This window comes from Suncus etruscus, chromosome 19, assembly GCF_024139225.1.
Source record: "Suncus etruscus isolate mSunEtr1 chromosome 19, mSunEtr1.pri.cur, whole genome shotgun sequence".
Classification (NCBI taxonomy): domain Eukaryota; kingdom Metazoa; phylum Chordata; class Mammalia; order Eulipotyphla; family Soricidae; genus Suncus; species Suncus etruscus.
In genome coordinates, this window is record NC_064866.1 from 10,324,016 (window position 1) to 10,339,276 (window position 15,261).

A 15,261-nucleotide genomic window follows, 5' to 3' on the forward strand; every position below is an offset into this window, starting at 1 on the left:
GGGTTGGAGAAATAATACACTGCCTAGAATGTAGCTGACTCAGATTTGATCTCTAGCATTCCACATGATTTCCAGGAGTGATTCCTGAGTGCAAAGCCAAAAGTAATCCTGAGTATCACTGAGTGTGGCCCCCAATTAAAAAAAAAAAAAACAGGGCCGGGCGGTGGTGCTAGAGGTAAGGTGCCTGCCTTGCCTGCGCTAGCCTTGGACGAACCGCGGTTCGATCCCCCGGCGTCCCATATGGTCCCCCCAAGCCAGGAGCGACTTCTGAGCGCATAGCCAGGAGTAACCCCTAAGCGCTGCTGGGTGTGACCCAAAAACCAAAAAACCAAAACCAAAAAACAAACAAACAAAAAAAAACTGTCCAACCAAATCTTTATTTCTTTTCAGGAACGCAGGCTCAATCTATAGAGACTTATTCTACTAGCTTTCCTAACTTGATGGAAAATATAACATCTTCCAAACAGACATTGAAGACTCCTGGAAAAAGTTTCACAAGGAGTAAGGTAAAGAGATTTAGGCAACTTGCCAAAGCTTTCCTTTCCCAGCTCCCTCAACATCAGCTGCCAGATTTAGATGGAAAATTTGACTATCTCCACTAAAATGGCCTCACAATAATGGTTGGTCTCACAATAAAAATAGAAGGAAGCCATGGAAGGGGTTCAAACTGGAGGACATGCTTTGAATGCTTGAGTCTTGTATTCAGTACCTTGTCTCTAGGGGGTTCCCAGAGCACCATTGAGTGTGGCCCCAAGACAAAATTAAATTAACATAGCAACCAAAGACAGAACAGTACCACAGTAGGTAGAGTGCTTACCTTGTAAAGAGCAGACTTGGGGTTTCACATATGGTTCCCAAGAGAACAGAACCAGGAGCAAGCCCTAAGCATTGTCAGGTTTGGCCCCAAAGTAAAATGAACAAAATATGCGACTGAATTTGAAGCATGATTAATAAAACCAACTACTGTCTCTACTTCCAAACTAGAAAAAATGATTCCAAAGTTCATGTGGGGGTGGGAGGGAGAAGAATAGCCAAGAGGATTGGAGCGCTAGTACAGGAAGTAAAGAGCTTGCTTGCTTCACGTGCTGTCTACCCTGGTTAGATTCCTGGCAATGCAATATGGTCCTCTAAACACCACTAGGAGTAGGCCCTGAGCATCAATATTGTAGCACAAAAGCAAAACCAAACAAAAAAGGAGAGGGGCCGGAGAAATTGCATGGAGGTAGGGCGTTTGCCTTGCATGCAGAAGGATATTGGTTCGAATCCTGGCATCCCATATGGTCCCCCGAACGTGCCAGGAGCAATTTCTGAGCATAGAGCCAGGAGTAACCCCTGAGTGCTGCGGTTGTGACTCCCTCCCCCCAAAAAAGAAAAGAGAATAGTCAAGAAACTGTAAAAGACAAATAAAATAAGTAAAAAAGCTATATCCAATAGTAAAATACCATAATCAAAATCGTATGATTATAGGTGATAAAAAGAAATAAATACGAATGAAGAAAGGGAAGTTAATATATGGTGAAGTGGCATTTCAAATCTGAGGGTTAAAAATCGATTTAATTGTGTGGGGCCAGAGAGATAGGGGCTGGAGAGATAGCACAGCAGTAGGGCATTTGCCTTGCATGCAGCTGACCCAGGACGGACCCAGCATCCATATGATCCCCCAAGCCTGCCATAAGTGATTTCTGAGCATAGAGCCAGGAGTAACCCCTGAGTATTGCGTTCCCAAAATAAAACAAACAAAAAATGGGTTTAAAGAGTTATTGGAGGGACTGGAGAGATAGCACAGTGGTACGTTTGTCTTGCATGTGGCTGACCTGAGAAGGACTCGATTCAATTCCCGGCATCCTATATGGTCCGCCAACCTGCCAAGGGTGTTTTCTGAGTGCAGAGCCAGGAGTGACCCCTGAGCGCTGCTGGGTGTGGCCCAAAATCCAATAAATAAATAAATATGTTTTAAAAAAAAGTTATTGGATCAACTGGATAACCACCTAAAAAAATAAAGGTTAGGGGCCGGGAAGGTGGCACTAGAGGTAAGGTGTCTGCCTTGCAAGCTCTAGCGTAGGACAGACCACGGTTCGATCCCCCGGCGTCCCATATGGTCCCCCCAAGCCAGGGGCGATTTCTGAGCTCATAGCCAGGAGCAACCCCTGAGCATCAAACGGGTGTGGCCCAAAAACCAAAAAATAAATAAATAAATAAATAAATAAATAAATAAATAAAGGTTAGAACCCATACTGAGAATTACATCACTATTTCTGAAATAGGAAAGATTTAAGTATGAAAACGAACAAACAAACAAACAAACAAAAACTCATGGAAGTCCTGAGGGAGGAAAACACAAAATAAAACAACAACTAGCAGGCTATGGAGACCTTTGAGTAGAAGAGGAAGAAAGGAAGATCGTGCTGAGGAATCTGAAAGGCAAACCTGTCATTCTCAGGGTGGAATCCAGTGACAATATCAGAATGTCAAAGTCAAATCCAAGACAAGCAAGGCATCCTGTCCGACCTGCAGCCAATACTTCTGGCTAGCAAACCGATGGCAAATAGCCACACTGTCAGACAGTATTAGAAAGCATCCAGCCTGCATTTGTGCTTCATCTTTAGACTGGTACCACACAACCATATCTCTGCCAGCTTGTCTACGACTACAAATGCAAAAGGTGATGTGCCCAAGTGTTCTGCTAGCCTCAACCTGCACTGTCCACTGCTGTAAGGGAAAATGAGGCTTCACAGGGCTATGTAAACCCTATGAAGAAGATCAAGCTGAACCAAGTAGACTTTGCTCATAAAGTTTCCCTTTTATTGACTGGAGCAATAAACAAAGTTTAGGTAGTAGTGGTTGCTTAAAAACTGAGAGTGAGAATTACTTTAAAACTATAACTCAGGGGCTGGAGTGATAGCAGAGCGATAAGGCACTTGCCTTGCACATAGCAGACCCAGACCAACCCTATCCCCAGCATCCCATATGGTCCCCTGAGTCTGCCAGGAGCAATTTCTGAGCGTAGAGCTAGGAGTAACTCCTTAGCGCCAGCTGGTGTGGCCCCCAAATCAAAAACAAACAAACAAACAAAAAAACCTAACTATGACTCAAAACTCAGAAACCATTAGAAAAAAGATCTATAAATTTGGCTTAACAAAATAGAACATTTCTTCATGACAAAAAAGGCCACATTAAAATAAAACAGATTGGGGAATATGTACAACTGGCATCACAACTCTTAGAAATTTATAGAAAATAAAACTAAAAGCAAAATGGTCCCAAAACACATAATCAGACAATCCAAATTGTCATGCTTGTAGTATGGTGTTTTCTACGTGATGTGCTGGGGTTCACTAGGGAATATCTTATGTACTGGATTAAAGATGGCAAGATTGAAAAGTGTACATTTTTATGAACATTTTATTTAATAAAAATTTGTTGTTTTGGGGCACCTTGAAGATGCTCAAGGTTTATTCATGGTTCAGTTCTCAGGGCTCCTATCTGGTGGGCGTGGGAGTGAGATTCTGGTTGGCCATTTGCAAAGAAGTCAAGCTCAAGCTCCTTACATATTGTATTAGAGCTCTTGGTCCCTATTGGCTATTATAAAGGAAATTAGTTCTTTAGATTGAAGTGTATATTTTCACATAATTTTATCTTGGATTTCATAGGAAACCTCTAACATTCTTTTTTTCCCCCATTTTTGTAGAGCTTGAAGATTTTGCGAAACATGAAAAAGAGTAAGTTTTAAAGACTATTTTTGAAATGTATATGTCACTTTCACAATTATGTAACTTCTATACATAATCACTGTGAGAAAATTAACAATATTTCTTAACAGAGCTTCCTGAGGACTCTTTGTATTTGAGAAATCACCCACAAGTCCAGTACTTTGTTGGGTTCTACAATACCAATATCAGATAGGAAGTTTGGGGAGGATGATTTGTTTGGCAGGAATAATAAAGCACTTTCCACCTATCTTAAGATACATTATATGTTACTTTAAATTTTCAGAAGTCTTTAACTTCAGATGTATTTTTTTTGCCAATAGTTATAACAAAGAATATTATAAAATAATTGTGTTTCATTTAATAAAATAAACAAAGTATTGACTTGATAGAATTCCATTTTATTATTAGCAATAAAAGTTTGTTGTTTAGGGGCCGGAGAGATAGCATGGAGGTAAGGCGTTTGTCTTTCATGCAGGAGGTCATTGGTTCGAATCCCGGTGTCCCATATGGTCCCCAGTGCTTGCCAGGAGCAATTTCTGAGCCTGGAGCCAGGAATAACCCCTGAGCACTGCCGGGTGTGACCCAAAAGCCACAAAAAAAAAAGTTTGTTGTTTACTGTTTTTACTATATTGTATTGAAAACAAAATCAAGATTCCCCAAGCTATGGGAAATTGATTACCTTATAAAATCCTAATTTCCTCCCTCCCTCCCTCTCTTTCTCCTTTTCTTTCTTTTTCTTCTTTCTTTCCTTTCTTTCTTTCTTTCTTTCTTTCTTTCTTTCTTTCTTTCTTTCTTTCTTTCTTTCTTTCTTTCTTTCTTTCTTTCTTTCTTTCTTTCTTCTTTCTCTTCTTTCTCTCTTTCTCTTCTTTCTTTCTTCTCTTCTCTTTCTTTCTTTCTCTTCTTTCTTTCTTTCTTTCTTTCTTTCTTTCTTTCTTTCTTTCTTTCTTTCTTTCTTTCTTTCTTTCTTTCTTTCTTTCTTCTTTCTTTCTTTCTTTCTTTCTCTCTCTTTCTTTCTTTCTTTCCTCTCTCTTTCTTCTTTCTTTCTCCTTCCTTTCTTTCCTCTTTCTTTCTTTCTCTTTCTTTCTTTCTTTCTTTCTTTCTTTCTTTCTTTCTTTCTTTCTTTCTTTCTTTCTTTCTTTCTTTCTTTCTTTCTTTCTTTCTTTCTCTCTCTCTCTTTCTTTCTTTCTTTCTTTCTTTCTTTCTCCTTTTTCTTTCTCCTCCCTCCCTCCCTTCCTTCCTTGTTTTTCTCTCTTCCTTCCTTCCTTCCTTCCTTCCTTCCTTCCTTCTTTCTTTCTTTCTTTCTTTCTTTCTTTCTTTCTTTCTTTCTTTCTTTCTTTCTTTCTTTCTTTCTCTCTCTCTCTTTCTTTCTTTCTTTCTTTCTTTCTCCTTTTTCTTTCTCCTCCCTCCCTCCCTTCCTTCCTTGTTTTTCTCTCTTCCTTCCTTCCTTCCTTCCTTCCTTCCTTCCTTTCTTTCTTTCTTTCTTTCTTTCTTTCTTTCTTTCTTTCTTTCTTTCTTTCTTTCTTTCTTTCTTTCTTTCTTTCTCTCTCTTTCTCTTTCTCTCTTTCTTCTTTCTTTCTTTCTTTCTTTCTTTCTTTCTTTCTTTCTTTCTTTCTTTCTTTCTTTCTTTCTTTCTTTCTTTCTTTCTTTCTTTCTTTCTTTCTTACTTTCTTTCTTCCTCTCTGCCTCCCTCCATCCCCCCCTCCCTCCCTCCCTCCCTCCCTCCCTCCCTCCCTTCCTTCCTTCCTTGTTTTTAGCTACACAGAGCTCAGGAGTTACTGCTGGCTATATACTCGGAAATTACTCCTGGCAGTGCTCAAGGGACCATATGGAATACTGGGGATGGAACCTGGGTCAGCTGCATGCAAGGAAAATGTTCTCCCTGGTGTGCTATCATTCCAGTCCCTAAACCTCCTATTTTTTTTAACACTTAGCTTTGTTTCACTTTACATTGATTCACTAATATACAGGCATATATTTGTCATATGATTTTAAGCTTGTGATGGAAAAGAAAGAAACCTGTTCTCTTTTGATTACTCAAGTGACAGTTCGATGACTAGTTCTGCTTGGGCCAGAATGTCTCGCCTTATTTCTTTTCTTCATCCATGAGCCAGTTATTTTCATTGCATTCAATGCTTTTTAAAAATAATTTTATTATTTTTTGTTTTGTTTTTGGGCCACACTCGGTGACGCTCAGGGATTACTTCTGGCTATGCGTTCAGAAACCGCTCCTGGCTTGGGGGATCATATGGGACACCAGGAGTCCACCCAGGTCTGTCCTGGATCATCTGTGTGCAAGGCAAACACCCTACTGCTGTGCTATTGCTCCGGCCCCTAACCTTTATTTATTGACTGATTGATTGGTTTTTGGCCACACCCAGTGGTTACTCTGGGTTACTTCTGGCTCTGCACTCAGAAATCACTCCTGGCAGGCTGGTAGATCATATGTGATGCCTGAATCAAACCGGGTCCCTCCAGGGTTAGCTGCATGCAAGGCAAATGCCCTACCACTGCACTCTCTCTCTGGCCCTTCATTCAATGTTTTGATGAAGCATTGAATGCTTGCTTTTTGGGCCACACTTGGCACTGCTTGGGCTTGCTTTGGATGTGCCTCCACTTACTGATGTGGTGTTGGGGATCGATTTGATTCCAGGAATAAATCTGAGGTTCCTGCATGCGAGCATGTGCACCAGAACATGTAGGTATCTCCTGAATCCTATTTAGCGATTTTTATTGATTCAATAAAGAATGAAATATAATTAAATTGGTGTGGCCATAACAATGTACTAACTGAAAATCAGACTTAAGTCCTTGATAAGGCTTAATTGTCTAAGGGCTTGAGTAGTTACTAAATCTAAGATTAGAATCAGCAGCAACAAAAACTATGGAAAAATTGGGTGAAAGGTTGGGGCCGGAAAGATAGCACAGTGGTAGGGCATTTGCCTTGCACACAGCTGACCCAGGACAGATGTGGGTTCAATTCCCGTCATCCCATATGGTCCCCTGAGCCTGCCAAGATCGATTGATTTCTAAGTGCAGAGCCAGAAGTAACCCCTGACCGCTGCTGCCGGGTATGACCCCCCAAAAAATTGGGTGAAAGGTAAATCAAGTCAGGGACTGGAACAATATTTTAACAGGTAGGGCAGTTAACTGCCTTGCAGTCAGTTGACGGGGTTCAATGTCCAGAATCTCATATGTAAGATCCACCTCCACTGGTAGCAAGCACAAGTACGCAAGCCATGCAAACGCCTCAACAAAGTGTGCAACTCCTAGCCATAGCAAAAACAAAAGGGGAGGGGAAAATATTTTTCTCTAAACCATTACTTCCAGGAGTTACCTTGGCGTGTGCTGAGCCAGGAGTAGCCCCTGAGCATCACTGAGCGTGGCCCCAAAACAAACAATAAAAGAAAATCAAGTTCTATTACAAAAAGCAAATTCTAGTTAGACAACATAAAAAAAAGTTACAAATCACTATATAAAGCAATTCTCTATATTACATATTTGGGCATTCATTGCCTCCTGCTGTAAGAAAACATTCCCTTTTGGGACAATTGGTCTTTTTTTTTTTTTCTGGGTGGTATATAACTTTTGCTTAAATGAAGTATAGAGGTGACTAATATTTCCTAAAGTTTCTCAGTTTCGGTGTCTAATCAATGATTGGCACGTTATATGTATTTTTTTGTTTGTTTTGGTGCCACACCTGGTAGTGCTCAGGGTTTACTTCTGGTTCTGCTCTCAAGGGTCACTCTTGGCAGGATTGAGGGACTATATGCTGGAGATCAAACCTGGGTCTACCACAAGCAAAGATAGTACCTTACACACAGAGCTGTCACTTTGGTCCTCCATTACATGTGTTTTTGAGGGAGCTTCATAGAGATGCCTCACTATGGGGGCTACCCCCTCTGATACTTGGCATATCAGCTGTACTGACCAGATGATTGAATGCTCAGACCATATAGTGCTATCTGCTCAGTCCCAATAGTACTGAGGGTCATTCAGTGCTGGGATCAAAGTTGGAACCTCATGCATGCAGAGTGCAAAGCCAGATGAAGTCCAAAGCCAAAATGTGCAATTCCCCCAAAAGTTGATTCATAATCTAATGGACCTTATTCCTGAATCATTTGGTGATTCTCTTTAGTGTTGGCTTTTACTAAACTATGTTTGCAAACAAAGAAACAAACAAACAAAAACCCAGATATCTTTTAAAAAAACACACAAATGGGGGCCAGAAGAAAGCCTGGAGGTAGGGCATTTGCCTTACATGCAGGATGGTGGTTCAAATCCCGGCATCCCATATGGTCCCCTGAGCCTGCCAGGAGTGATTTCTGAGCATATAGCCAGGAGTAACTCCTGAGCGCTGCCAGATGTGACCCCCCCCCCCAAAAAAAAATCCCAAAACAACAACAACAAAAAACCACAAATGCCATTAGTCTTTTTTTTTTAATTTTTTTATTTTGAATTATAATAACAAAGATGCAAAGAAAGAGGACAAGGTAAAGTTACAGTGGAAGGACAATCACCCATAACATAATTCTCAGAAGAAGTCCCCTTGCTGATATCTTAACTTTGAACTTTCAGCCAAAGAACATTAAGATAAATAAAACAGAATCCATGTACAATTACTTTGTCCCTCAAGTCCCCAGATTGTAACACATTATAATATTTCTTAACAGCACACAAGGCAATCTAAAGCCATAAAACTTACATAACTCCTTAAACATTAGAGGCATAGTATTTTTTACATTTCCATGTACATGCATATTAGCTTAAGTTAACCTCAAATTTTAAGTGGTTTTTTTTTTTTAAGGATTAAAGTCAAAGGAGCACAGTAAAAACGGTGTTAGAGTGGCAATTGTTGTTTGCATAGGCCCACCAAAATATGAGAGAATGCCATTAGTCTTAATCCATTTATAAGCACTTGTATTTTGTTACATTTGATTGTGCTGTATTTTTCAGGGAATATTGAGCTTAGAGGTGATTTGATAAACATGTGTTTACTTGAATTTTTTCACTAACAGTTTTTTGTTTTTTGTTTACAGCTCTCTGTAATTCTTCCCCACAAAACAAGCCTGCAGAATCTGTTCAGTCAAATAACTCCATCTCTTTTCTGAATTTTGGTATGTGTATATAATACTTCTCAGAAGAACTAAACATGTTTATTTAAATGTGACATAAAAAACATGACTTTAGGGCCCGGAGAGATAGCACAGCGGTGTTTGCCTTGCAAGCAGCCAATCCAGGACCAAAGGTGGTTGGTTCGAATCCCGGTGTCCCATATGGTCCCCCATGCCTGCCAGGAGCTATTTCTGAGCAAACAGCCAGGAGTAACCCCTGAGCACTGCCAGGTGTGACCCCAAAAAAACCAAAAACCAAAACAAAAAACAAAACAAAACAAAACAAAAAACAAACAAAACAAAAAAAACATGACTTTAAATATTATTTAGGTTAACATGTATAGGTCCTTATATTTAAGGTGCAATCATTTTCTATGTTTTTTTTTTTTAATATTTGACCTAAGGTAGTTATCTTAATAGGAACGAGCTGCCTAGAATATGCAGAAAACTTGGAAGCCAAATGATTGTTTAAATAAATGTGACTTGCCAAATAAAGTTCTGAGATACTATGAACCTCTAGTTCATACTAAAATAGTGAAGAAATACATACCTGGACTGGAGAGAATGCACAGAGGTAGGGTGTTTGCCTTGCATGCAGCCAACCTGGGAGGAACCAGGTTCAATCCCAGGCATCCCATATGGTCCCCCAGCCTGTCAGGGTGGATTTCTGAGTACAGAGCAAGGAGTAACCCTTGAGTGCCGCCAGGTGTGGCCCCCAAACCAAAAAAATCAATCAATAGAGTTTATAAAAAAAAAAAACAAAACACATACCTGGGACCTGAGCGATAGTACAGTGGGCAGGGCATTTGCCTTGCATGCGGCCAACTAGATTTGACCTTCAGCATCCTATATGGTCCCCTGAACACCAGGAATGGACCCAAAGCGCAGAGTCAGGAATAACTTGTGTCTTCTGGTTATAACCCAAAAATCAACCAACCAACCAACTAACCAACCAACCAACCAACCAGACAAACAAACAAAAACACATCAGTTACTGCTTTTTAATTTTGTATAATGTATTAAATAGTTGAAGAACAATTTAGAAGTTTAAAAGAACTATTTGCTAATTGGGTGTAAGTATAAACCAAAACCTTTCAATTTTTTGTATTATAACCAATTAAATCAATTATATATGCATAAATTCATGGTACAAGGTAAGATAGTGCCATATAACTCACAGTAAGAAGTGCAAAATCGCCGGGCGGTGGCGCTGGAGGTAAGGTGCCTGCCTTACCTGCGCTAGCCTAGGAGACGGACCGCGGTTCGATCGCCCGGCGTCCCATATGGTCCCCCAAGCCAGGAGCGACTTCTGAGCGCATATAGCCAGGAGTAACCCCTGAGCGTCACCGGGTGTGGCCCAAAAACCAAAAAAAAAAAAAAAAAAAAAAAAAAAAGAAGTGCAAAATCATTACTAAACTTTTTCTTTTTTTTTGGATTTTGGGTCACACTCGGTGACACTCGGGTTACTCGTGGCTATGCACTCAGAAATCACTCCTGGCTTGGGGGACCATATGGGACTACAGGGGATTGAACCGCGGTCCTTCCTACATTAGTGCTTGCAAAGCAAATGCCCTGCAGCTTGCACCACAACTCCAGTCCCCTACTAAATATTTTTGTTTTTGCTCTTTTTTGGGGGGTGGCACTCTCAATGGTGCTCTGTGCTTTGGGATCCATATGGAATGCCAGTGACTGAACTCAAGTTGGCCTTGTGCTAAACAAGTGCCCTATCTATTCTACTATCTCTCTGTCCCCTCTTGTAAATATTTTATTAATGGAAAAGTAGACTTGAGAGGATTCTGGAGACTATAGGTCTCTGGATCACATCTTGAGAACTACTGCTCGATGGTCTTGTTCTATGTAAGGTCAAAAGTGGATTGTTGTAATATTCAAATTTCAGGTGCCAAGATGAGAAAAGGAATGTGAAAGAGGTATCATGGTCTTTTTTGCACATCTTAAGACACTGGCCTAGAAGTGATAACACTATATTTCACATTCTTTTTTGGGGGATGGGTGGGTGGGCACACCAGTGATGGGCAGGGATTACACTGGCTGTGTGCTCAGAAGTCACTCCTGGGGCTGGAGAGATAGCACAGCGGTAAGGCATTTGCCCGAGACACAGAAGGACGGTGCTTCGAATTCTGGCACCCCATATGGTCCCCGAGCCTGGCAGGAGCAATTTTTGAGCATAGATCCAGGAGGAACCCCTGAGCACTGTCAGGTGTGACCCAAAAATCAAAAAAAAAAAATTGCTCCTGGCTTGGGGATAGATACTGGATCAGCTGCATGCAAGGCAAACGCCCTACCGCTTTGCTATTGCTCTGGCCCCTATACTTCACATTCTTTGAAGATAATTCAGCTATGTGCTATACCTAAACCACAAGATAGCTGGGTAGTGTAGTAACATGCAAGTACTTATATAAATGTCTGCCCCCAATGCAGTAGTAAAGAAAGATTTGGCTGAAATTATATTCTCTCATGACTAAATGATGACCTTTATCTCACCTTGATTTCAGTAAAACCAATACAATTTTATTGGGATTTCACTGACTGAGTTTACAATGTTATAATTTTGAAAACTTTCTGGGACTGGATCATCCATGTGGCCTATCTGGGTTTAATTTGGGGCACTACATGGTTCCTTGAACAATACTCAGTAGATCTGGAGGTCTCCTAGTATCCAAGTGGTCAAAGTGTTCCTGGCACAGGAAGGCCTGACTACACTGTACTCTTAATTTATTGGTATTGATCCACAACCCAGCTGGTGGAAAATTGCCCACAAGAGACTTGTGAGCCTCTTGGGTACCACTTGTTTTGTTTTTGGGCCAACTTGGCTTACTCTTGTTTCTGTCCTCGATGCAAGCAATGAATGCGAGGTATTGAACCAGTATTGAATACATATAAGGCAGGCACTTTATACCTTGCTACCATCTCTCCGCTTCAAAGTTATTCTTTTTTGTTTGCTTAGATTTGGGACCCCACTCAGAAGCACTCAAGGTTTATTCCTGGCTTTGTGCTCAGGAACCGGTTCTGGTGGGATTTGGGGGGTCATATATGGTGCCTGGCATGGAACAAGGGGAGATAGCGTGCGAGGGAAGCACCTTATCTGCTCTATTCTCTGGTGCCTTTATTTTCTCTCTCCACTTCCTTCTTTTGTTTTTTGGTGAACCAGGCAAGGGTTACTCCACTTCTTGTGGACTCGGACCATATAGGATACCTTACTTGCTGTACTATTTCTCCAGCCTCAGAGTAAATTTTTTTCTTTTTTGGTTTTTGAGCCACGTCCCATAGTGCTCAGGGGTTACTCCTGGTTTTTGCACTCAGGAATTACTCCTGGAAGTGCTGGTAGGACCACATGGTGTGCTAGGGATAGAAACAAGGCAAGTGCTCTTATCATACCCATTTCCATTTGTTGTTTTGTAATGGCTGGAAGCTGCAATTTAGCTGTAGTGCATCATGTTGCATACTTTGTTGTGTTCCTGAGATTGTGCTTAGTGTATGTGGATGGTGACCAGGATCAAATTTGTGGCCTTGCATTGCAAAGCAGGCACTTTGAGCTGCTGGGACTCCCTTTACTTTTTTTAATTGAGGAATAATTAACATATATTAGTTTTAGGTTCACAGCACAACTTGCAATTTGTGTATATTGATAATTACTTAGGTCTAGTTAACATGTCTGTTTAGTTATAAAATGTAAATCATCTGTATAGTAACAAATTGATTTTTTTGTAATGGGATTTTTTTTGGTTTTATTTTGTTTTGTTATGTATTATACCCAGCTGTGCTCAAAACTTACTCCTGGCTCTGTACTCAGGGATTATTCCCGAGAAAACATATGAGATGCTGGGGATTAAATCTGGGTTGGCTGCATACAAGGGAAACACCCTATATAGTTTTGGCCCTGAACTTTGAAAAATATGCAACTCTGGTTACTATGCAATATGTTACAGTATACCCAGAACTTGAACTGGCAATTTGTAACTCTTGAATGCCTTCAATCATTTCAATCATTTTTTTTTTTTTCATTTTTTGGTTTTTGGGTCACACCCGGCAGCGCTCGGGGATTACATCTGGCAGGCTTGGGGACCATATGGGATGTTGGAATTTGAACCATTGTCCTTCTGCATGCAAGGCAAATGCCTTACCTCCAGCCTATCTCTCCAGCCCCACATTCCATCATTTCTATCTCATTCTATCTTCTTCTATGGTAATCATGAATCTATTTTCTGTACCTGTGAGTTTTGCTTTGGGGTTTATAGAATGCACAAATGAGATCACAGTATTTCTTCTTCATTACTTGGCATAATGTCCCCAAGATTAATTCATATGGCAACAAATGGAAGATTTGGTTTTTATGGCATAGTGTGTGTGTGTGTGTGTGTGTGTGTGTGTGTGTGTGTGTGTGTGTGTGTAAAAAATACATCTTCGGGCCCGGAGAGATAGCACAGCAGCGTTTGCCTTGCAAGCAGCCGATCCAGGACCAAAGGTGGTTGGTTTGAATCCCGGTGCCCCATATGGTCCCCCGTGCTGCCAGGAGCTATTTCTGAGTAGACAGCCAGGAGTAACCCCTCAACACCGCCGGGTGTGGCCCAAAAACCAAAAAAAAAAAAAAAATACATCTTCAACCACTATCACCAATGGATAGGTTTGTTTCCTTATCTGGGCATTTTAAATGCTATAATGAACAGAAAGGTCCAAACTCTAAGTTTTATATATATATATTTTTTAAATTTAAAACTTTATTTATTGATTGGTTGGTTTTTCGGTCACAGCCAGCAGTGCTCGAGGTTTCTCCTGGCTCTCAGAAATCATCCCTGGCAGGTCTGGGGGACCATATGAAATGCTGGGAATCGAACCCAGCCCCTCCTGGGTCAGCCGAATGCAAGGCAAACACCCTACCACTGTGGTCTTTCTGGCCCTTAAGTTAATATTTTTTATTTTCTTTAGATACTCAGAAGTGAAACTGCTGGATAATATAGTAACTCTAGTTATAAAACAATTATTGAGCACTTATCAGTGCTCAGGGATCATACCTAGCTCTCAGCTCAGTGGCTACACCTCAAGATACTTGAGGACACTTTTATGCAGTGTTGGGATTAGAACAGGGCTGCAACTGTGACCTAGGCAAGATCCTTCTTAACTGTTGTGCTATTTATGGCCCCTATTTAAATGTTTTTATATCTATTTTCCATACATATATTCTAAACAATGCAAAAGTCTTCCTATTTCTCCAGGTTGTCACTAGTGTTTATTTCTTGTTTTCTTGATATTACCTGCTAGCCATTCGAACAGGTATAAGGTTTTATGGTTTTGAGTTGCATTTTCTTATCAGTAATGCTGATAGTCACTTTATGCACTCATTAGGTATCAATTTACCCTCTTTGGAAAATGTCTGTTTAGATCCCTTGTCCATTATTTAGCCAGATTTATTTTTGGCTCTTGAGTTATGAGTTCATTAAATAATTTGGGGTTTTAGTACCTCATTAGACAAGTTTGACAAGAATTTCTCCCATTGAATAATTAGGTGCTACTTCTCTGGCCCTTGGTTACTTTTGTGAGAAGCATTGTGAGTGGTATTATGTTTTAGCCATAACAATGAAGTTAATCCTGAGACTTCTCTGACCAGAAGTCAGAGAAAGACAAATATTACAAGTCTCACTTGCATGTGAAATTGAAAAAGAGCCCGCATTAGATGGAATGGTGGTTGTTTGGGATGAGGAATAAAGGGAATGAATAGTCCGGATGAGCTATAAACTGGATTATAACAATACCACATTACATACTTAAAAAATTAAAAACTGGGGCCAGAGTGGTGGCGCATTGGGTGTGGCACAAAGACAAAATACTTAAAAACTAAGATTATATCTTAAAGATATTTATGTGAGGTGATGAAGATTTATAGCTATCATTATACAATGCATAAATTAATTACATTTACATTTTTTTTTTTTTTTTGTGGTTTTTGGGTCACACCCGGCAGTGCTCAGGGGTTATTCCTGGCTCTGTGCTCAGAAATTGCTCCTGGCAGGCACGGGGGACCATATGGGACGCCGGGATTCGAACCGATGACCTTCTGCATGAAAGGCAAACGCCTTACCTCCATGCTATCTCTCCGGCCCCACATTTACATTTTTTTGGTGGTTTTTGGGTCACATCCGGCAGTGCTCAGGGGTTATTCCTAGCTCCAGGCTCAGAAATTGTTCCTGGCAGGCACGGGGACCATATGGGGCCGGGATTCGAACCGATGACCTCCTGCATGAAAGGCAAACGCCTTACCTCCATGCTACCTCTCCGGCCCCTACATTTACATTTTATATATCAATATCTTAGTATAGATGGGTATAGCCAAGTATAAGTGGGTTCTTCAGACAATAATAAATTTTACAAATTTACAAATTTAAAAAACGTTACTAGGCTCTATTGTTATTTAAGGTTGGATTTCA

General features: G+C 40.6%; 1 protein-coding gene across 1 annotated transcript in view; it reads left to right on the forward strand.

Annotated features, from left to right (window-relative positions):
• The window catches only part of PTPN22 (protein tyrosine phosphatase non-receptor type 22), a 71,776-nt gene that overhangs the window by 56,302 nt on the left and 213 nt on the right, over positions 1 to 15,261 (forward strand). Inside the window, 3 exon segments of the mRNA XM_049765706.1 lie at positions 391 to 506; positions 3,689 to 3,719; positions 8,747 to 8,824. Of these exon segments, the coding sequence (XP_049621663.1) occupies positions 391 to 506; positions 3,689 to 3,719; positions 8,747 to 8,824 (225 nt within the window).